The sequence below is a fragment of the Triticum urartu genome, chromosome 6 (genome assembly GCF_003073215.2).
Source record: "Triticum urartu cultivar G1812 chromosome 6, Tu2.1, whole genome shotgun sequence".
Classification (NCBI taxonomy): Eukaryota; Viridiplantae; Streptophyta; class Magnoliopsida; order Poales; family Poaceae; genus Triticum; species Triticum urartu.
The window spans coordinates 47,699,976-47,720,885 of record NC_053027.1 but is presented as its reverse complement, the minus strand read 5'-3'; the positions used below and the strand labels follow the sequence as shown (position 1 = coordinate 47,720,885).

Sequence of the window (20,910 nt, the reverse complement as noted above, 5' to 3'; positions counted from 1 at the left end):
ATCACCATGATCTTGCGTGTGCGTAGGATATTTTTTGAAATTACTACGTTCCCCAACATGTAAGATGTCAACGGCCTTTCTACTTTTAACCCACATGGTGGGCCCATAACCCACAGTCCCATAGGATCGAAACCTGACTCTCCCGTACACCCTCTGTTTCCAAAGTTATTCCTCACGCTTGGCTTCATAAGTAATTCACGAGCCACCTTCCGAGAGATCATCAATTCTGGTATCAGACACCATACCTATTCCCGTTGCTCTGAATCCCTTTCACCCTCTGTTACAGGCAACGGACGGCTGCCTACCCGCTTGGAGCTTCTTGTTGCCCATCCTTACCTTGCTATCGATAACTTTCTTGAACTTCAACTCGAGAGATGCCTCTATGCCATGTTCACTGAGATAGCCCCTAGGTACCTAACGTATGTTGAGCTCCGTCCTTCCCGAGTTTTCCCCCTTAGCTTTCCATAAGTACGATGGAGATCCTGAAGGAGGAATGACGACTTCACCATGATGACCTGAAGCAGAGGAAGGAAGACATCAACATAATGGATCGACCTCTTCGAGAAGAACAACCATGATCGAGAAGACCCGTTAGAATTTCGTAACCAAACCTTTTCCCTTACTCCACCTCGTAAATCTCGGGATGAGATTTCTTGTAGTGGAGGAGAATTGTGACGCCTGGATAATTAAGCTACAGTAATACCATGCTAATGGTGACATGTCTTCATTTTTACTGTTGCTAGTCCCAGGTTGGTTATTACTGATTCAGATTTTAACTTTAAAATAAAGTCAAACAATAAGGGTTTTCAAATGTCAAAACTAAAATGTGAAAAATGTGAGAAATAATTCATAGATAATTACAATGGTGAACCAATATTTTTACAAAGTGAATAAATGCCCTTAAATGAATAAAACAGGGGCTAAAACCATTATTAAATGCTTTTAAATAATAATAAAATACAAACCTATTTTATTATTGTACCAAACTAATTGTTGCTCTGGCCTAAATTGCAATAGTAATTAAGGTACAAGTTTCATATTTTATAACACTATTTTACTATTGAAAATTAAAATGAAAATAGAAATAAATAAAAAGAAAGTAAACAGAAACTAACCTACTATGCACCGGCCTTGATGTGAACAGGCAAGGCCCAGTCCACCTGGAGCTCATCCCCAACCTCTCTGTTCATCAGAGGCTGGGTGGATACCGCGCCATCGTCCGTGGCCATGGATGGCCACGTGCCGAACATCTAGCCCCACCCTGGCGTCTATAAGGCCCTCCTCGACCCCGTACGCGAACCCTAGCCCCCCTCATCTCACCCTCTTGCGCCGCCATCATCGTTTTTGTTCGTGCCCGAGCGGCTGCCCGCCATGGCCATCATCGTAGCCACGGCCAGCACGCTCGTTGTCGCCTGAGAAGATGTACAGGAGGACGGACGTACTCCTCTACTTTGTCTAGACCACCAGATTGACGTTGTAGAACTCCAACGCCGCCGCCCGCTTCATCTTCTTCCTCGAACGCCGCCAGACATCCTAATCAAATTCGTCGCCGTCTGCAGCTCCTAACCTTCCACCGGCCTTTCTTGTGCCCCGCTGTCGGTGTCAAAACCGGCGGATCTCGGGTAGGGGGTCCCGAACTGTGCGTCTAGGCCGGATGGTAACAGGAGGCAGGGGACACGAAGTTTTACCCAGGTTCGGGCCCTCTCAATGGAGGTAAAACCCTACGTCCTGCTTGATTAATATTGATGATATGGGTATTACAAGAGTTGATCTACCACGAGATCAGAGAGGCTAAACCCTAGAAGCTAGCCTATGGTATGATTGTTGATGTGTATGTTATCCTATGGACTAAAACCCTCCGGTTTATATAGACACCGGATAGGGTTAGGGTTACATAGAGTCGGTTACAATGGTAGGAGATCTGAACATCCGTATCGCCAAGCTTGCCTTCCACGCCAAGGAAAATCCCTTCCGGACATGGGACGGAGTCTTCAATCTTGTATCTTCATAGTCCAGGAGTCCGGCTGAAGGTATAATTCGGCTATCCAAACACCCCCCTAATCCAGGACTCCCTCAGTAGCCCCTGAACCAGGCTTCAATGACGACGAGTCCGGCGCGCAAATTGTCTTCGGCATTGCAAGGCGGGTTCCTCCTCCAAGTACTTCATAGAAGATTTTGAACACAAAGATAGTGTCCGGCTCTGCAAAATAAGTTTCCACATATTGCCATAGAGAGAATAATAATATTAACACAAATCTAATCTGTTGACGTATTCCGTGGTGCGACACGCCACGGCCAAGCCTTTATCCAAATTGTTTCATTATCCCACCTCAGCGCGTTATGCGAGGCGATTTCCTTGGCACGTCTTGTCAAAGCAGAGATCGTGTCCCTTTATTCCGGGATTCTCATCAATACGGGCGTTGGTAACCCAACCGCGCCTTTGATCACGGCGCTCGGAGATAAGCAAGTTTTACCAGGCTGGTGGGGACATGTAGTCGCGCCCACCCATATAAGGGGATAAGGATCCACCTTTTCACCCATGCCTTCTTCCTCCTTTGCCTATCCATTCTTGCGCACTCGAGATCCAGTGCCCAAGTCCGCACTACCACCTCAACCTTCTCCAGTCATGTCCGGAGCGGGAGGCAAGTGGATGGTCTCCTCCGTCACGGAGGGACACATCAAAAAGCTGAGGAAGGCCGGATATCTGGCCAGCGACATCGCGCACCAGCTTCCCGAGAAGGGGCAGCTCATCCCCACTCCTAGGCCCCATGAGAGGGTGGTATTTCTCCCCCATTTCCTCCGCGGACTGGGCTTCCCTCTGCATCCATTTGTCCGGGGGCTCATGTTCTACTACGGCCTGGATTTCCACGATCTGGCCCCGAACTTCGTCCTCAACATCTCGGCGTTTATCGTTGTGTGCGAGGCTTTCCTCCGCATCCGCCCTCATTTTGGCTTATGGCTAAAGACCTTCAACGTCAAGCCGAAGGTGGTGCGCGTCAGCCAGGTGGAGTGCGGCGGTGCCATGGTTGGCAAGATGGCCAACGTCCTGTGGCTCGAGGGCTCCTTTGTGGAGACCCTGAAGGGGTGGCAATCGGGGTGGTTTTACATCACCGAGCCGTGCGACCCTGAATGGGTCGCAGCCCCTGAGTTTCGGTCCGGACCCCCTACGCGGCTCACCTCCTGGAAGGAGACCGGCCTGTCGTGGGGCAAAAAAGGAGAGCTGACCGGACTCCAAACATGCGTCCAAACCCTGGTGAACAAGAAGCTCAAACTTGTCAACGTAGTCCAGGTTATGCTCATCCGCCTGATTCTCCCGTGTCAAGGACGGGCCTTCAATCTGTGGGAGTTCGACCCGGCGCAGCATCAAACTCTAAACAGGCTCTTCGACATGACGTACGAAGATGCCTGGAGGATGCTTTTCAAGGGCGCCGAGGCTCCCGCATCCGCTGCCGAGGATCGCGGATTCAGTACTCAGCATCACGCTCATGTGGTAAGCTGCTTTTGTCCTTTTGCAGGGTATCAGTTTTTCATAGTTTGACTCTATGCGGGATCTGAGTTCCCTTATCTTTGATAGGATTGGGTGGTGACGTCCGGACAGATCAACTGTCCGGCTCCTCTGCCCGAAGGCCCAGCGGACGCTCGCTTGGCGAAGCTGCTGGTTCCGGCGCCCTATGTGGTGCCGGAGAAGAAGGCCACGAAAATGGCCACCGAGACTCGAAAGAGTGCCCGGCGCCAGGAGGTGTCGGATTCGTCATCCGATGGTCCCGAAGCTCCTTCCTCTCATGAAGACGAGGAGGAAGAAGAAGAGACCTCTCCCCCTCCAGCGGGAGGAGAGAAGAAAAGGAAGGCCGCCCTCTCTGAGGAGGCCGAAGGGTCTAAGAAGGGGAAAACCCTTCCTCTGGACTACTCCACCGACGCCGACGACGACGAAGAGGAGTGGCAGCCCAGGGCCAAGCCCCTGGCGAAATCGTAAGTGTCCGGATACCGGAGTAATTCATAATATTCGTTTTTTGCATAGCTTTCCCTTATGTCGAATATGTTTATGCAGCCCACCCAAAGACCGGCTCGACGCATCGTCGAGCGGCTCACTGGACCCGTCGGAGGTGAACTCGCTTCCGATGGCTTCATCCCCCCGCCCTGCGGACGACACCGAAGTGTTGTCCCAACAGGTTCCAAACCGGGAGGAGGTGGTCCTGGAGGCGCCGCAAGGCGACCTCCCGGACTCCAGGAGTAAAGGGGATGAAACCCCCCAGGGCTCTAAGTCTGGCTTAAGGCCGGACACAGCTCCGGAATCTTCAAGGGTTCCAGAGTCCAGCGGGCGACCTCCTTCCAAGAGGAGCAAGCCTACCGTGCCGGTGACCTCCGTCCAACCGGAGGTGCCGGACAATATGTTGGAGGCGCTCCAAGGTGCCTCCATCGACGAGGGGCACCGCACTATTATGAGTGCGGTGATCCAGAAGGTTCAGTCCGCCAAAAGCGGACTGACTGAAGCTTGTACAAGCCTTTTAACAGGCTTTGAGGTAAGTAAAGAATGTTCAAATAATGTTACCGCATAGACAGTAGCCTCTGATGCTCTGTTGGGCGTTCGGGAAGAAAAGCCGAATAGAGGATCAAAGAATTCGCATGAGTCTAACAAAAGGAGTCAATATGCGTATGCAGGCTTCTCTGCTAGCGTCCGCCGCACTGACTGCGGAAGTGGACGTGCTGAAGCAGAGTCTCGAGAAGTCCGAGCAAGAGCTCGGGCGTGCCAAGAAGCAGCTCGAGGAGAAGGAAGGTAAGAAATACCCTATTTGAATATGTATATAAAAAAGGTGCAATTGCAAAAAATGACAGGATTGACATGGCTATTGTAGGGGCCATGTCTGAGGTGGCAACCCTTAAGTAAGCGCTGCTCGAGGCCGAGAAGAGTGCGGCCATGGAGCGCACCGAGCGGGAGAGGTATGAGGCTGAGGTTGGCAAGGTGCGGCAAGAGCTCCAGGTTCTCATGAAGAAACATGAGAGTTTGGAGCTTGACTCGAAGACGCGAGCGTCCGAGCTCGCGGCAGCTATAGAAAATGCCAAGTCTGCCAAGGCCGAGTCCCAGAAGACCCTCCAGGAGTTGGATGAGTTGAAGAAGATTGCGGCGGGTAAGGCATTCTTTATGCAAAGCAAACACATAAACGTGAGTTACCTGTTACTTACCCGAATCCTGAGCTCTCCAGGAGTGTTCGCAGATCTTCCCCGGAGTGTATCCGATGCCGCCGCATTCTATCGAGCCGAGGAGGGCAGCTCGATGGAGAAGGTGTTCTGGTCTCAGTAAGCTGAGGTCGGACACCCCGTGCCCCTGAGCGACCAGCTGAAGCAACTGGTCGAGCTCCACAAGGCGGCCGAACAGGCCATGAAGGGCCTCCTAGTTCGGCTGTGGCCTGGAGAGGCTCTGCCTGGGAGCTATTTCGGGCTGGTGGAAGCCTGTTCGAGGCTTGAAGACATCAAGAGCTCCGTCTGCATTGAAGGTGCCCGTAGGGCCCTTGCCCGTGCTAAGGTGCACTGGGGCAAGCTGGATGCAGAGAAGCTTGTGAAGGACGGGCCACCGCCGGGGAAAGAGCACCGCAAGCCCGAGAATTATTATAAGGATGTTCTGAAGGGTGCCCGCCTTGTTGCGGATGAATGTACCAAGGATGTATTTTTTGAGTAAAACCCGCTCGTGTTATCCTGTGCGCTGAAAACTTGTTCATATGCGCTAAGCAATGCTGCTTGAATTTAAAATATTACCTTCTGTGCGGCTGTTTATCAATACTGAGAGATGGCGAGTCGTCGGCTTCTGCCCCCGTGCCGCTAGTGCTGGGGTGTTCGGGGATAAACCTGGGCGCTCTTTTTCCCATATTTGGGTCCTTCGAGGGAGGCGCTCAGCCCAACGAACGAGGCAATCGGACTATAATGCGTGAACACTCTCACTTAGCCATAGAATTCTATAATTTTAAATTTCGGCAAAGCCCCTAGTATTCGGAAGACCGATTTCGGGGCGCTATCCACGCCTTGGCCGGACAGAGCCGACTCCTCGCTCGAAGCGGCATAAGTCTTTAGGGACTCGAAAAAACCTCTCGAACAGCGACCAGCTCTCGCTTCATCATGACAGTCAGTTTTAGATTTCTCCACTGAGGTGCTCGGCCCAGCTCAACTGGGGCACAATCGCAGTGGTTCTCCTAGTGCTACCTTAGCCGATATAGCGGAACGTAAGGCACCAAAACATAGGAGCCGGGCAAACCCAACTATTGACCCAAGACATGATTCGGAGCCGATGCATATAATGCTATAAGTTCGGGGTGCCGCACTTGTTAAAGTGTTCGGACTTCTCACACCATGTTGAGGGGTACTGAAGCCCCTGGCGTATTTTGGCCGTACCAAAGTGTACAGGTGCAACATGTCATTAAGGAACATATATATATATATATTAAAAAAGGGTAATGCAAAAAATAGACAAAAGCTATGCATTGTTCATTAAAATAGCTGTGATCAAAGCAGAACGATACAAGTGATGCGATAAACGAAAAGTTGGACTATTTAACATGTCTGCTTCAGGGGCAAGCTGCGGGATAGTATGCGAAATAGGTATACTGCTCGTGATAGAGACCACCTGGGATTTCCGTAATGCGGCATGGCTTGTCTGCTTCCCTGGTCCTTGCATCGTTTGTGCGGCAATTGAACTGCCGAACAAGCCTTCCGAAGAGTAGAGTCCTGGAAGTAAGAGAAAAGTATAAAAAAGTCGGCAGCCCCTGGTGCGGTTTAAGCTGTGTTTTGGGCGTGCCGTGATGGTGCGCCTCCCCCTATGCCCATGGTATTTCTAGAGCGTAGTTATGTACGCGAAGTACTGGCGTCGCCTTTTTGCGGGGGTTGGGGTTGGGGCTGCATTGCTATGCCTGCTCGAAACGTGCCAGGCGGTCTTGTTGTAGGTTACTCCGGGCGCGCTTGACTGTGTCCGGACGTTTAATGGCCAGACTGGAGAACTGCCTGGAGAGGCTGCTTTATACTTCCGATGCAAGGGCCGTCGTGTGCTCCTCCGTTTGGAGGGAGCGTTCGGTGTTTCCATTGACCGTAATTACTCCTCGAGGGCCTGACATCTTGAGCTTAAGGTATGCATAGTGCGGGACCGCATTGAACTTGGCGAATGCGGTTCGCCCGAGCAGTGCATGGTAGCCACTGCGGAACGAGACTATGTCGAAGATTAACTCCTCGCTTCGGAAATTATCCGGAGATCCGAAGACCACTTCAAGTGTGACTGAGCCTGTACAGCTGGCCTCTACACCTGGTATTATGCCTTTAAAGGTCGTTTTGGTGGGCTTAATCCTTGAGGGATCTATGCCCATTTTCCGCACTGTATCCTGGTAAAGCAGGTTCAGGCTACTGCCGCCGTCCATAAGGACTCTAGTGAGATGAAATCCGTCAATAATTGGGTCGAGAACCAATGCGGCGAATCCGCCATGACGGATGCTAGTGGGATGGTCTCTTCAATCAAAGGTGATCGGGCAGGAGGACCATGGGTTGAACTTTGGGGCGACTGGCTCTACCGCGTATACGTCCCTTAACGCGCGCTTCTGCTCCCTCTTGGGGACGTGGGTGGCGTATATCATGTTCATCGTCCGCACTTGTGGGGGAAAACCCTTCTGTCCATTGTTGTTCGGCGGCCTCGGCTCCTCGTCGTCATCGCTATGCAGCCCCTTGTCCTCATTGTCGGTGCTTAATCTGCCTGCCTGCTTGAACACCCAACAGTCCCTGTTGGTGTGATTGGCCGGCTTTTCGGGGGTGCCATGTATTTGGCACAAGCGGTCGAGTATTCGGTCCAAGCTGGATGGGCCCCTAGGATTCCTTTTGAATGACTTTTTCCGCTGACCGGATTTAGAGCCTCTGAATCCGGCATTAACTGCCGTATCCTTAGCATTGTCGCCGTTGATGCGGCGCTTCTGCTGGTTGCGACGCGACCTGCCACTAATGTCCCTGGTGTCCGAATGACCAGGGTTCTTGGTCATATTTTTGCTATGAGCAAGCCAGCTGTCTTCTCCCATGCAAAAGCGGGTCATGAGTGCCGTGAATGCTGCCATAGATTTCGGCTTCTCCTGTCCTAGGTGCCGGGCAAGCCATTCGTCACGGATATTATGCTTGAAGGCTGCTAAGGCCTCTGCGTCCGGATAGTCGAGTATTTGATTTTTCTTTGTTAGGAACCGTGTCCAGAATTGCCTGGCCGATTCGTCTGGCTGCTGAATTACGTGGCTTAGGTCGTCAGCGTCTGGGGGTCGCACATAAGTGCCCTGGAAATTGTCGAGGAATGCGGCTTCCAGGTCCTCCCAACAGCTGATTGACCCTGTTGGCAGGCCGTTAAGACATTGCCGGGCTGGTCCTTTAAGCTTGAGTGGGAGGTATTTGATGGCGTGGAAATCATCGCCGCGGGCCATGTGGATATGAAGGAGATAATCCTCGATCCATACCACGGGATCTGTTGAGCCATCATATGATCCGATGTTTACGGGTTTGAAACCCTCGGGGATTTGATGATCCATTATTTCGTCTGTGAAGCACAATGGGTGTGCGGCGCCTCTGTACTGGGCGACATCATGACGTAGCTCCAATGAGCTTTGTCTACTGTGTTCGGCGCTGCCGAATTTGTGGCCGGCGTGACGGTTATCGTCTCGAGCCGTGGGGCGCCTACGCGATCCGTAGATCGATCTTATTTGCCTTGCCTTGTCCTCCAACATGTCTCGTAAGTCCGGCGCATATTCCCGTGCCTTGGTACGGGGTGCGGCTTGGGTGGAGGGCCATGAGGCCTCTCTGTCGCGGCCACGAGGTGGCCTGTCGGCCGCGTCGAGTGCCTCCTCCTCTAATCGGGGTAGCAACCTGCGCTTCGGGTAGCACTTGGAGGGGCGTTCGGGTTTATGCTCTTCGGCCGCAAGGACTTCAGTCCATCTATCGACTAGCCGATCTTGATTAGCTTTAAGCTGTTGCTGTTTTTTCTTGAGGCTTCTTGCCGTGGCCATAAGCCTGCGTTGAAAATGCTCTTGTTCGACGGGATCCTCTGGCACGGCGAATTCGTCGTCGTCGAGGCTTGCCTCGTCTTCGGAGGGAGGCATACAATTATCGTCCTCGACCTCTCTGTCGGCCGCTCTCTCATAAGGGCTGGTTTCTCCATCCTCCTATGCTAAATCTTGCTCGGGGGGATGCTCTTTGGCGCTTTCCGGGGTATTATTATCTCCCGTGCTGGAATCGTCGTTTTTGTGTTGGCAGGATTTTGAGCGGCGCCGCTGACGCTGGCGCTTTTGCTGTTTCTTGGAGGGGTCATCCTCCGCTGTTCCATCGCCCTCTCCCTCTTTTGGGGTGTCCACCATGTATATGTCATATGACGAGGTGGCTTTCCAGGGCCTAGTAGGCGCTGGTTCTTCATCATCTCCTTCATCGGCGTCCATACCGTCGATGTCTTCGGAGTCGAAGTCGAGCATGTCGGTTAAGTTGTCGATAGTGGCTACAAAGTGGGTGGTGGGTGGGTTTTGAATTTCTTCATCATCCGTACCCCAACCTTGATGACCGTAGTCCGGCCAGGGCTCTCCTGACAAAGAGAGAGACTTCAGTGATTTCAGGATATCGCCGAAAGGCGAGTGCTGAAAGACGTCCGCGGCCGTGAACTCCATGATCGGCGCCCAATCGGATTCACTTGGCAAGGGCGCGGAGGGTTCGGAGTCTGGAGAAGAATACGGCTCCATGGAGTCATGAGTCTTGCAGAGTACGGGGCTGGTGTTCGGCTCAGCCGCCGTTGGAATCGCAGCCCCCAAGGTGGCGTCCAACCGCCCATCCTCAATCGACGCGGTCGGATCCGAACTAGGGGTCGGAGCCGATGCGGGTGCGTCCTCTAGGGCACTGTTCGGCAGCAGAGCTAGATCATGCTCGTCGTGACAGTGCGGCGCGCTCGGCAGTGGTTCGAATCCGTCGAAGATCAAGTCCCCGCGGATGTCGGCCGTGTAGTTTAAACTTCCGAATCTGACCTGATGGCCAGGGGCGTAGCTTTCGACCTGCTCTAGATGGCCGAGTGAATCGGCTCGCAGTGCGAAGCCACCAAAGACGAAGATCTGTCCGGGGAGGAATGTCTCACCCTGGACTGCATCGCCATTGATGATCGTAGAAGCCATCGGGCCTCAGGGCGATGGCATAGAGGAACTCTCAATGAAAGCACCAATGTCGGTGTCAAAACCGGCGGATCTCGGGTAGGGGGTCCCGAACTGTGCGTCTAGGCCGGATGGTAACAGGAGGCAGGGGACACGAAGTTTTACCCAGGTTCGGGCCCTCTCGATGGAGGTAAAACCCTACGTCCTGCTTGATTAATATTGATGATATGGGTATTACAAGAGTTGATCTACCACGAGATCAGAGAGGCTAAACCCTAGAAGCTAGCCTATGTTATGATTGTTGATGTGTATGTTGTCCTACGGACTAAAACCCTCCGGTTTATATAGACACCGGATAGGGTTAGGGTTACATAGAGTCGGTTACAATGGTAGGAGATCTGAACATCCGTATCGCCAAGCTTGCCTTCCACGCCAAGGAAAATCCCTTCCGGACACGGGACGGAGTCTTCAATCTTGTATCTTCATAGTCCAAGAGTCCGGCTGAAGGTATAATTCGGCTATCCGAACACCCCCTAATCCAGGACTCCCTCACCCGTGGTGAGCTCCTCGGTGATTCCCCCTAATTTCCCCGTCGATTCCATGATGTATCACCGCTCCCCACAAGCGCCGAATCTCGCCGTCGCCGTGGACGACGTGCCTCTCGTTGCCGAGCTCTCTTAGCCCCCTAGTGTCTTCCGTCGTGCCTGTAGTGACCTATAGCTGCTTCCTAGATGCTCCTTTTGCTCACCCTCGAGCTGCAACTGACCCGCCATAAACACCATGCTCCGACCGCTGCTACTCTTGCCGCAGTTGCTGCTCTTTGCTATTGCCGCTGGTTGCCGCTGCTACCTGCTCTCGCTGTAGCTGCTATTGCTAGCCATGGCCTTGACCATGGTCAAGAGCACCATGGGTGTTCTGTGTGTGTGACCGGCTGGGCAATTGCCATGGAGACCGGCCCTGATTAGATTAGGGACTAAGCCCTCTCTAGTACTAACCCACCCCATTTTGAGTCTATTACATGGGCCCCCACTAGGTAAATTGTTTACTAAAATAATTTGAACACATGTCCCACTGACATATCGGTAACAGGATGACTTGGAGTTGTACCTTGACCTTATGACAACTAGAACCGGATACTTAATAAAACACACCCTTCCAAGTGCCAGATACAACCAGTGGTCGCTCTCTCACATGGCGACGAGGGGAGGATCATCGGTTAGGATTATGCTATGCGATGCTACTTGGTGAACTTACCATCTACTCTCTTCTCCTGCTGCAAGATGGAGGTTACCAGAAGCGTAGTCTTCGACAGGACTAGTTATCCCCCTCTTATTCCGGCATTCTGCAGTTCAGTCCACATATGATACCCTTATTCCATTTGATACCAATGCATACATATGTAGTGTAGCTCCTTGCTTGCGAGTACTTTGGATGAGTACTCGCGGTTGTTTTTCTCCCTCTTTTCCCCTTTCCTATATCCGATTGTTGCAACCAGTCGTTGGAGTCCAGGAGCCAGACGCCACCGTTGATGACGACTACTACTACTCGGGAGGTGCCTACTACTACGTGCAGCCCGCTGACGATGACCAGGAGGAGTTTAGGAGGATCCCAGGCAGGAGGCATGCGCCTCTTTCGATCTGTATCCCAGTTTGTGCTAGCCTTCTTTAGGCAAACTTGTTTAACTTATGTCTGTACTCAGATATTGTTGCTTTCCCTGACTCGTCTATGATTGAGCTCTTGTATTCGAGCCCTCGAGGTCCCTTGCTTGTAATATGATGCTTGTATGACTTATTTTATTTGTAGAGTTGTGTTGTGATATCTTCCCGTGAGTCCCTGATCTTGATCGTACACGTTTGTGTGTATGATTAGTGTACGGTCAAATCGGGGGCGTCACAATACAACAACCAAATTTTATAATACTAGTGATGGTTTTTCATTCAGACATGTATAAAATAATTGTTATTTTCTGTATATCATAAATTTCCATATGACAATGTTTTGTAGCAAGGCATGTCATGTCATATTTTGGAGTAGTTTGAATATCAACTTCTTGATGCGTATATGGAATTATTGGCCTATATTAGCTATAGCTAGACACGTTCGAGCCTAGTGGTGGGAAGGGGCTGATCCCTTCCCACCGACCCAGGTTCAAGGCTTGGTACTTGCAATTTGGGTTTGTTGCACCAATTATACTGTAGGGGGTTCCCTTACAGTCTTTCTATCAAAAAAAATTGTGTGTATCTAGGTAAAATAAAATGTGAATGATACTTGGATATAAAACTATTAGGTAGTTTGTGAAGCAAATTTTTTTTGGATTTACCATCGTCTTGCCCCCCCCTATGTCTAAATCCTGGCTCCGCCCCTCTTACTATTGCTACATATAACAGTCATTACATAGTATGAGAATGGAAAGATATGATTCGAATGACTGATGGGTACCTTCTCACTTCTAAAATCCAGATATAGTTCACTTATGGAAGGAACATTAGCAAGTAGCTGACTTAACTCAAGGGTCTTCTGTGAACCGACGCCAATTTTAATAAGGCTCAGCTTTGAAAGTTGTGGCACAAAACCAAAATACATGGGATCTTCATAAGAGGACCAATTAGTATAGGTCACCCATTGGAGTTTCGGTAGACATATTAGCTCAACTCTCTCAAATTTCCCATTGTCAACTTGGAGTTCAACAAGTTGGGCATGCTCTACTTGCAGCACAGAATGGATCCCCGAGTCGCAATGGCTTAAACGCAAATACTCCAAGAGCTTGCAAGTGCTGAGGATGTTGGGAATGTCCAGTTCACCAAAGCTCATATTGCGCAGCCACAGGCGCCTAAGGCCAGCAAATGCATCCGGACAAGCACCAACAAAATCATTGAACTGCTTCCCATAGCGGAGGAGATCAGCAGAAGAGCATATCTTGTAAGGCTTCTCCGTTACAATCTCAAACTCGGTTGCCTCAACCTTGTTGGTTGCCATGGCGCAGGCCACAGATTTGCCAATGGTGAGAGAATCCTGTTGCATCAAGATGAATCTGATTTTGAGTTTTCTGATGGTGATCGTCGGGCTCCTTGTGCTCAAGATGTTATCTGTGACATGAGCCACAGCACTGTTGGTTCGGAACACGTCACTGAGGCTGAGGTTGGGAAGACGAGCTTTATCATGGTAAGCTGGGATGGAATCAAAACTTATGAAGAAGCGCGAGAACATGGCGGGGAGCTTCAACATTTGCTTGGATAGGACGCAGGCCCTTATTGCATCGAGCGTGTCCACCCTCTCAAGAATGTTGAGCAGAAGATCATTGGGCAGCTTGCTAAGCCTGTCTCCGTCTCCGTTGCCAGCACTAGCTTCCTTGCGAGCTGCTTTCTGCATTGCATTTGGCTGGAACAACAAATTATTAGTATTTAATTTTGAGGATGAACATTACGTCAAGGACATGAAGGAAATATGCCCTAGAGGCAATAATAAAGCTATTATTTATTTCCTTATATCATGATAAATGTTTATTATTCATGCTAGAATTGTATTAACTGGAAACATAATACATGTGTGAATACAGAGACAAACAGAGTGTCACTAGTATGCCTCTACTTGACTAGCTCGTTGATCAAAGATGGTTATGTTTCCTAACCATAGACATGAGTTGTCATTTGATTAACGGGATCACATCATTAGGAGAATGATGTGATTGACATGACCCATTCCATTAGCATAGCACTTGATCGTTTAGTTTGTTGCTATTGCTTTCTTCATGACTTATACATGTTCCTATGACTATGAGATTATGCATCTCCCGTTTACCGGAGGAACACTTTGTGTGCCACCAAACGTCACAACGTAACTGGGTGATTATAAAGGTGCTCTACAGGTGTCTCCGAAGGTACTTGTTGGGTTGGCGTATTTCGAGATTAGGATTTGTCACTCTGATTGTCGGAGAGGTATCTCTGGGCCCTCTCGGTAATGCACATCACTTAAGCCTTGCAAGCATTGCAACTAATGAGTTAGTTGCAGGATGATGTATTATGGAACGAGTAAAGAGACTTGCCGGTAACGAGATTGAACTAGGTATTGAGATACCGACGATCGAATCTCGGGCAAGTAACATACCGATGACAAAGGGAACAACGTATGTTGTTATGCGGTCTGACCGATAAAGATCTTCGTAGAATATGTGGGAGCCAATATGAGCATCCAGGTTCCGCTATTGGTTATTGACCGGAGACGTGTCTCGGTCATGTCTACATTGTTCTTGAACCCGTAGGGTCCGTACGCTTAAGGTTTCGATGACAGTTATATTATGAGTTTTGATTTACCGAAGGAGTTCGGAGTCCCGGATGAGATTGGGGACATGACGAGGAGTCTCGAAATGGTCGAGACGTAAAGATCGATATATTGGGCGACTATATTCGGACATCGGAAAGGTTTCGAGTGATTCAGGTATTTTTCGGAGTACCGGAGAGTTACGGGAATATGTATTGGGCTTTATTGGGCCATACGGGAAAGAAGGAAAAGGGCCTCAAGGGTGGCCGCACCCCTCCCCTTGGTCTGGTCCGAATTGGACTAGGGAAGGGGGCGCCCCCTTCCTTCCTTCTCCTTTTCCCTTCCTCTTTTCCTATTCCATATGGGAGGTGGAATCCTACTAGGACTAGGGAGTCTTAGTAGGACTCCACACTTGGCGCGCCCCCTCCTAGGGCCGGCCTCCTCCTCCCTTGCTCCTTTATATATGGGTGCAGGGGGGCATCCCAAAGACACAACAATTGATTCTTGAGATCTATTAGCTGTGTGCGGTGCCCTCCTCCACCATAATCCTCGATAATATTGTAGCGGTGCTTAGGCGAAGCCCTGCGACGGTAGAACATCAAGATCGTCACCTCGCCGTCGTGCTGACGGAACTCTTCCCCGACATTCTGCTGGATCGGAGTCCGGGGATCGTCATCGAGCTGAACGTGTGCTAGAACTCGGAGGTGCCGTAGTTTCGGTGCTTGATCGGTCGGGCCGTGAAGACGTACGACTACATCAACCGCGTTGTGCTAACGCTTCCGCTTCCGGTCTACGAGGGTACGTAGACAACACTCTCCCTCTCGTTGCTATGCATTATCATGATCTTGTGTGTGCGTAGGAAATTTTTGAAATTACTGCGTTCCTCAACAGGACAAACATCAAGCACAAAATAAGAAAGGCTTACATTGCGTCTACGACGACCGTTCTTGTTCTTCATGGCTGATCGCGTCAAAAATTGAATTGGCCTTACTGATGTTGGGACACGGCGCTGATCGGATAAAAACTGGCCTTGCTGATGTCTGTGACAACGGCGGACGCCTGTGATCACCAGGCTCCTTATCCTCCTTTATCTACTCATTGGCCGGCGCAACAAAGCAGACTAATCATCCGTGAAATAGAAGAGGCCAACTTATTCGATCAATGAGGGCCACCTCGTGCTCCTCCCACTCCTTGATTTATTGATGGCCGGCACTCCTCCAAAAGGGGAAAGGGAGGAGGGCCCTGATTACAATTTCTCAACAGATAGAATCCGAATAAAAAATAATCCTTTTCGACTGCGCTTGCCGCACAAACCGAAATCGATCCCCTTTCTGTCTGGACTGCACAAGGAAATCGACTCTTCTTCCGCCTCCGGCTCCCTTGAGATTGTTTGCCCCCAAAAAACGCAGCCAGGCATAATAGCCCAGGCAGCGGAGGTGGTTCCGACGACGAAGAGTGGTGGTGGCCGGCGGCGGACGGCAAGATTGCGGTGTGTGTGTGTTGGGGGAGGTCACGGCAGAGGAGAGTGCTGGTGGCCGGCGGCGGAGAAGGGATAGGGAAGTTGGAGGGGTTTTTTTACAGGTAGGGGGGGGGGGGTTGCCGCACGGGATGGCTGGCCAAAGAAAACAAAAAAAAACACAGGGAACAAAATGGACTACAATGAAGGGGGAAAATGAACAATAATGAAGGAAAAAGTGTAACAAAGAAAGAAAAACAAAGAAAATCAGTGAAAAAAATGAACTATAATGCAAGAAAAAAAGAAACCCCCAAACAATGAGAAAACAAAGAAAAACCATAGGGAACAAAATAGAAGGAAAAAAACGGAGCAGAGCGAGCGCGTGAGGCGCTAATGGGCCAGCCCGATTTAACTTGCCACATAAACAAATCTCACAAGGTTCAAAGTAGACCAGGATCGGAAAATTTGATGTGCTGATTTCAAAGATTAGAAATGCAGAGTCTCATTTAGCTCTTGTTTAATTTTAATAGAGAGAGAATTTAACTTCCGTCTACAAGTTCAAGGTTTATTTTAAACTTTTTTCGTTTACCATGTGCCACTACGCCCCGACGTCTCATTTTAAGGGATAAAGCCAATGTCCATTGATCAAATACCACAACTAGTGGGATACAATTTGTGTCATGTGATTGATCAAACCAGACATGACGAGAAGCTAAAAATAAAGAAAATCTAGCTAAATTACGGGCGTTAACATTGGCCACACGACCTTCAAAAATAAAATTACAATTAAAAAGAGTTGCTCTAGTTTGATCTCTTTGACGATTGCAATTACTAGTACGTATTTTGGGCCATGCATACTCACCGGCCAGCCTATTAGTGTTTAGCGGGCCTCAGCGACACGTGAACCCACCGACCGGGCCTGGAGCACAGGGCTTGGCGTTGGGCCAGTATCTCTTCTGAGACCGCCGGCCTGTTTCTAAGTCGAAGCCCCTCTCCACAGGCCACACAGCTCATCTCCCCCTCCACCGCCGCCGGCGCCGCCCAGCTCCCCGTCCCCCGGCCGCGCCCACGAGCAAGCGTGGGCGCCGCTCCGCGAACCGGAGCCCCGTTAGAGCCAACCACCGGCCGCCGCTGACCACTGAGCGCCCCAGCTCCGTCTCCGCCGGCGGCGATGACCTCCGCGCACTCCAAGCTCTACTCCGGTACGCACCCCTCTCTCCTCGCCGTCTTCCGCGACGACCCCGCGTCGCTCGAGCTGACCGATAACACGCCTCGCAGATGACGTCAGCCTCGTGGTGGTGGTCGTCGACACCAACCCCTTCTTCTGGGCCGGCGCCGCGCTCCCCTTCGCCGACTTCTTGTCCCACGTACGCGACGGCGGTGCTCCTGAAACCCTAACCCTCTCCTCCCCGCTACCCGCTTCCCCTTTCGATTCGTAGGCATTTGGGGAGCATATAGCGGGGCCGGCTCTCCCCTGATCTAACCAATTTGGTTTGATTTTAGTTTCCGTTTCTTCAAGTGCTTCATCCTTCGATGTTATTTACTGAGTTCTGTGCGGGTGCAGCTGATCCACTTCGTGAACTCGCTCCTGCTGCTGAGCAACCTCAACCACGTGGTCATCATCGCCGCGGGTGTCAGCTCCTGCGCCTACGTCTTCGACTCGGGCAATGCTTATGCCGGAGGCACGGCAGATGTTGCTGAAACCTTGGGCAAGGCGAGCCGCAAGATGGAGGAGTTCATTAAGCAGGATGCTCGTGAGACTGCCAGCAATGGCACCGTTGCTGATGGCGGTGCCGCGTCGCTGTTTTCTGGCGCGCTGTCCCTTGCTCTGTGCTGTATCCTATGATCAAGTTTCTTCCTCGTTGTGCATTTTCCTCTTTACCTTGGTGCATTTGTGTCCTTAATAATATGTGATGTTCAGATATACAGAGGATTTTTCGGTCTGGTACTCGGCATCCACAGCCTCGGGTGAGTACACGTTCTTTTCTGTGATACTTGGTTTTGACCCCTTTTGGTATTTACTTATGAAATTATGTACAAGGGATAGTGTATCAGTTAGCGTACTTGATTGCAATGGGCATAATTGACTGACAAAAAATACTCAATAGACTGATAACAACCTGGCTCGTAGTTGATGACACTATTGATATTTGTTCTTTTGAATTCTTTTAGTCGGTATTCTTACACATAAAATACCTTAGCACCATCTCTTATGCTAACATGAAATGCAGATTTTGTGCCTGCAAGGTTCTCCAGATGGACCTGAACAGTACGCATACTTCTTCCTCAGTACTGCATTTTCATGCACGTATATATTTTCTTCGACTTATTCTTACTTGACCAGACGATCTGCAGATATGTGGCAGTGATGAATTCAATATTTTCGGCACAGCGTTCCATGGTATTACATGAACTGCCTGGATTTGGGTTCCTTGGCTGTTTCTTTTTGTTGTGATTTACTCTGTTACTTTTCAAGTTGTGGAATTTTAGTACGTTCGAACCGCAAGCAACAGTAACATGTTGACATACATCAATAGTTTAATTGTTTAAATCTTTCACTGGCTACTTCCATGGTATCTTACTCAAAACATTTAACAAATCTTGTAGGTTCCAATTGATACATGTATCGTGGGGACACAAGACTCTGCTTTCTTGCAGCAGGTGATATTCTTTGGTGCCCTCTTGCGTTTTACTGATTATATCATCATTTCCAAGTGTTGCCCGCATAACACTTTCTTTTCCTTGCTAATTAGATATTGTTGTCGCATTTCACAGGCTTCATATATAACAGGGGGAGTTTATATGAAGCCCCAAGAACTAAGTGGTCTATTTCAATACCTTGCTGTAAGTTATTTTGCCTTCTACCACACAACTCAGTTATTTTCTTCTGCAGTGCGACAACTTTATCATTCTAGAGGTGTGATAATCATATGAAGCTTGTGGTATCCTTTTTTTTTATGCTCAGTCTCTTCCGTCATGTTTTACATAATATAATATGGAAAGGAGAATATGACAAAAATCTGCATGTAATGTTCCATTGGAAGTTGTGTACAGGTGGCATATAAGAACTGATCATCTAAAATTATTTGGAATCCAGCTAGGCTATAAGGCCAAACACACAATCACAGGCTATGTTCATCTGCTAATCCCATCGCATCGTCACCTTTTCTTTTTCTGCAAACTGAACAGAGAAGTTCCCTATCACCCTAACAAGTATACCAATTTGCCTTCCATATTTGAATGCACAGATATGCTTATAGGTTGCGCTAATGATACGTTTGTGTTGGAGTCAAGAGCTTTCTGTTTCAATTGGTATTAGAAACACTAGATAATAGAAACACTATCTAGGTTATGACACCGTATGTTTGTGAATTAGTTTGACACTTATTATATAGTAAATCTGAGTTGGGTATCCATACATGGTCTGACAGAGTGTGTACTGATTGTATTGTGATGCAAATCTCTTGTTTCAGTGGCTTTGGCAGTATACGGGATTTTGTCTGTTTACTTGTTTTCGAAATGGTTCCCCTCAGTTTCTCGAGAAAAAAATGGGTTCCCCTCTGTGTCCGCCTACATTATATTTTTTGTGTGATTACTTTTATCTAAGTACAAGTGATTAGTTATCTTGAGTTCATGACTCATTCAGCAAATATGCAGGCTGTATTTGCAACGGACTTGCACTCGAGAACTTTTCTGCGCCTCCCTAAGACCCTGGGAGTGGATTTCCGTGCCTCGTAAGTTATTTTCAGTTTTCTCTCAGCTAAGCATATATCTGTTTCTGCTGCAATAGTATCTTCGAGGGATCAAGTGAACTGGTATTTCAACAGTCTTTATCACATAACTCTGAGGTGCTAGCTATAAAGTTGTTAACATGGCATAATACTACAGCAAAGCTGCAAAAGTCATGCATTTAAGTTTTAAAAAGCGCTAGGCGTTAATTGTGTGTTTTGCCACCGCCTTGAGCTTTTCTGACCAAAGCGTGTGCTTAAGCACAGTTATGTGCACATTAAGCATAATTAAGCGCCAGGCATTTTGCTATCGCCTAGAGCCTAGGCGTGCTTAAGCACATGCCTAGGCGCTCTTTTTCAACTATGCCAAATTATGAGGAACAGACAGCTGATTTGTTTCTGAAGTTGTACTTTACCAAAGGTCTGGTTGGGATACCAAATTAAGGTTTCATATTGTTCTTAGTTCCGCTCAGTTTGCCGATGTCATTGACAGTCAACAGCCTCTTTAACTTGTTTTAATGCTCCACAGATGTTTCTGCCACAAGAAGACTATTGACATGGGATATGTTTGTTCAGTTTGCTTATCAATATTCTGCAAGTACCATAAGAAATGTTCGACCTGTGGGTAAGTTATAGCTTTATTTTTTTATAATTATTTCTTGTATTTCTTCAGGAGAGGTTTAATTTTACTTTTAGTACTCCCTCTGTCCCGAAATACTTGTCGGAGAAATGGATGTATCAAGACATATTTTAGTTCTAGATACATCCATTTTTATCCATTTCTACAACAAATAATTCCGGACGTAGGGAGTAATAATCAGTGCTCTCTTTTCCATGTACCCAGAGTGTGATATCTGAATATGTTTCTCTGCTTTCTTTCCCGGCTGTCCCTCTCCATCCAAGTCGGAGTATTCGTTCCTGAATTTTATCCTAGATTGATATCTCATTGCCCACAATGTAGCATTGCTTATGCTGAACATTTTCCCTGGGAAGAGAAATTTAGATGCATGTTTAATCTACTCAATTTACTTGTCTACTTGAACAGCAATACATTGAGCTTTGTCCTTTGTGCGCTCCTTTCACATTTGATTTAATATTATGCCTACTTAAAATACCTTTGCAATTATTTATTTTTGGTGTCAAGATGTCATGAAATAGGCTCGGCCCAGCAGGTTACCATTGTTTGCAATATTACCTCTCATACTATTCCCTTCAGCTGCAAAATGTTGTACTTTCAGTTTGTTTTTGTAAAGTTGTTACCGCTTTCTCTGATGTGGTGTAATAACATAGTTACCCCGATGCAACAACAGAAGGTTTAATTTTATGTGCTACCTTTGCAGGTCAG

The 20,910-nt window shown here is 48.8% G+C and overlaps 1 protein-coding gene and 1 pseudogene across 2 annotated transcripts; one reads left to right on the top strand and one right to left on the bottom strand.

Moving 5' to 3' along the window:
• LOC125516105 overlaps positions 1 to 15,339 on the bottom strand; it is a 71,506-nt pseudogene extending 56,167 nt beyond the window's left edge.
• Positions 15,340 to 16,807: 1,468 nt separating this feature from the next.
• LOC125516075 (general transcription and DNA repair factor IIH subunit TFB4-like) lies at positions 16,808 to 20,236 on the top strand. Of its 2 annotated transcripts, none has more exons than XM_048681561.1 (10): positions 16,808 to 17,039; positions 17,116 to 17,204; positions 17,402 to 17,672; positions 17,759 to 17,805; positions 18,069 to 18,106; positions 18,193 to 18,238; positions 18,445 to 18,498; positions 18,591 to 18,681; positions 19,495 to 19,571; positions 20,095 to 20,217. In XM_048681561.1, exons 1-9 carry the CDS (start codon positions 17,009 to 17,011, stop codon positions 19,542 to 19,544), a joined length of 717 nt encoding a protein of 238 aa, XP_048537518.1. In that variant the 5' UTR covers positions 16,808 to 17,008; the 3' UTR covers positions 19,545 to 19,571; positions 20,095 to 20,217. The 2 variants fall into 2 exon arrangements, with proteins under 2 accessions (XP_048537518.1, XP_048537517.1); XM_048681560.1 differs by having other exon boundaries at positions 16,811 to 17,039; positions 18,613 to 18,681; positions 20,095 to 20,236.
• Positions 20,237 to 20,910: the final 674 nt, after the last annotated feature.

Excerpts from the sequence above, each read along its gene's own strand:
- LOC125516075 (XM_048681560.1), top strand. The coding sequence starts at position 17,009 with ATGACCTCCGCGCACTCCAAGCTCTACTCCG. Across the intron at positions 17,806-18,068 it reads CTCGGCATCCACAGCCTCGG|ATTTTGTGCCTGCAAGGTTC; the intron begins GTGAGTACACGT and ends CATGAAATGCAG. Across the intron at positions 18,107-18,192 it reads TCTCCAGATGGACCTGAACA|ATATGTGGCAGTGATGAATT; the intron begins GTACGCATACTT and ends GACGATCTGCAG.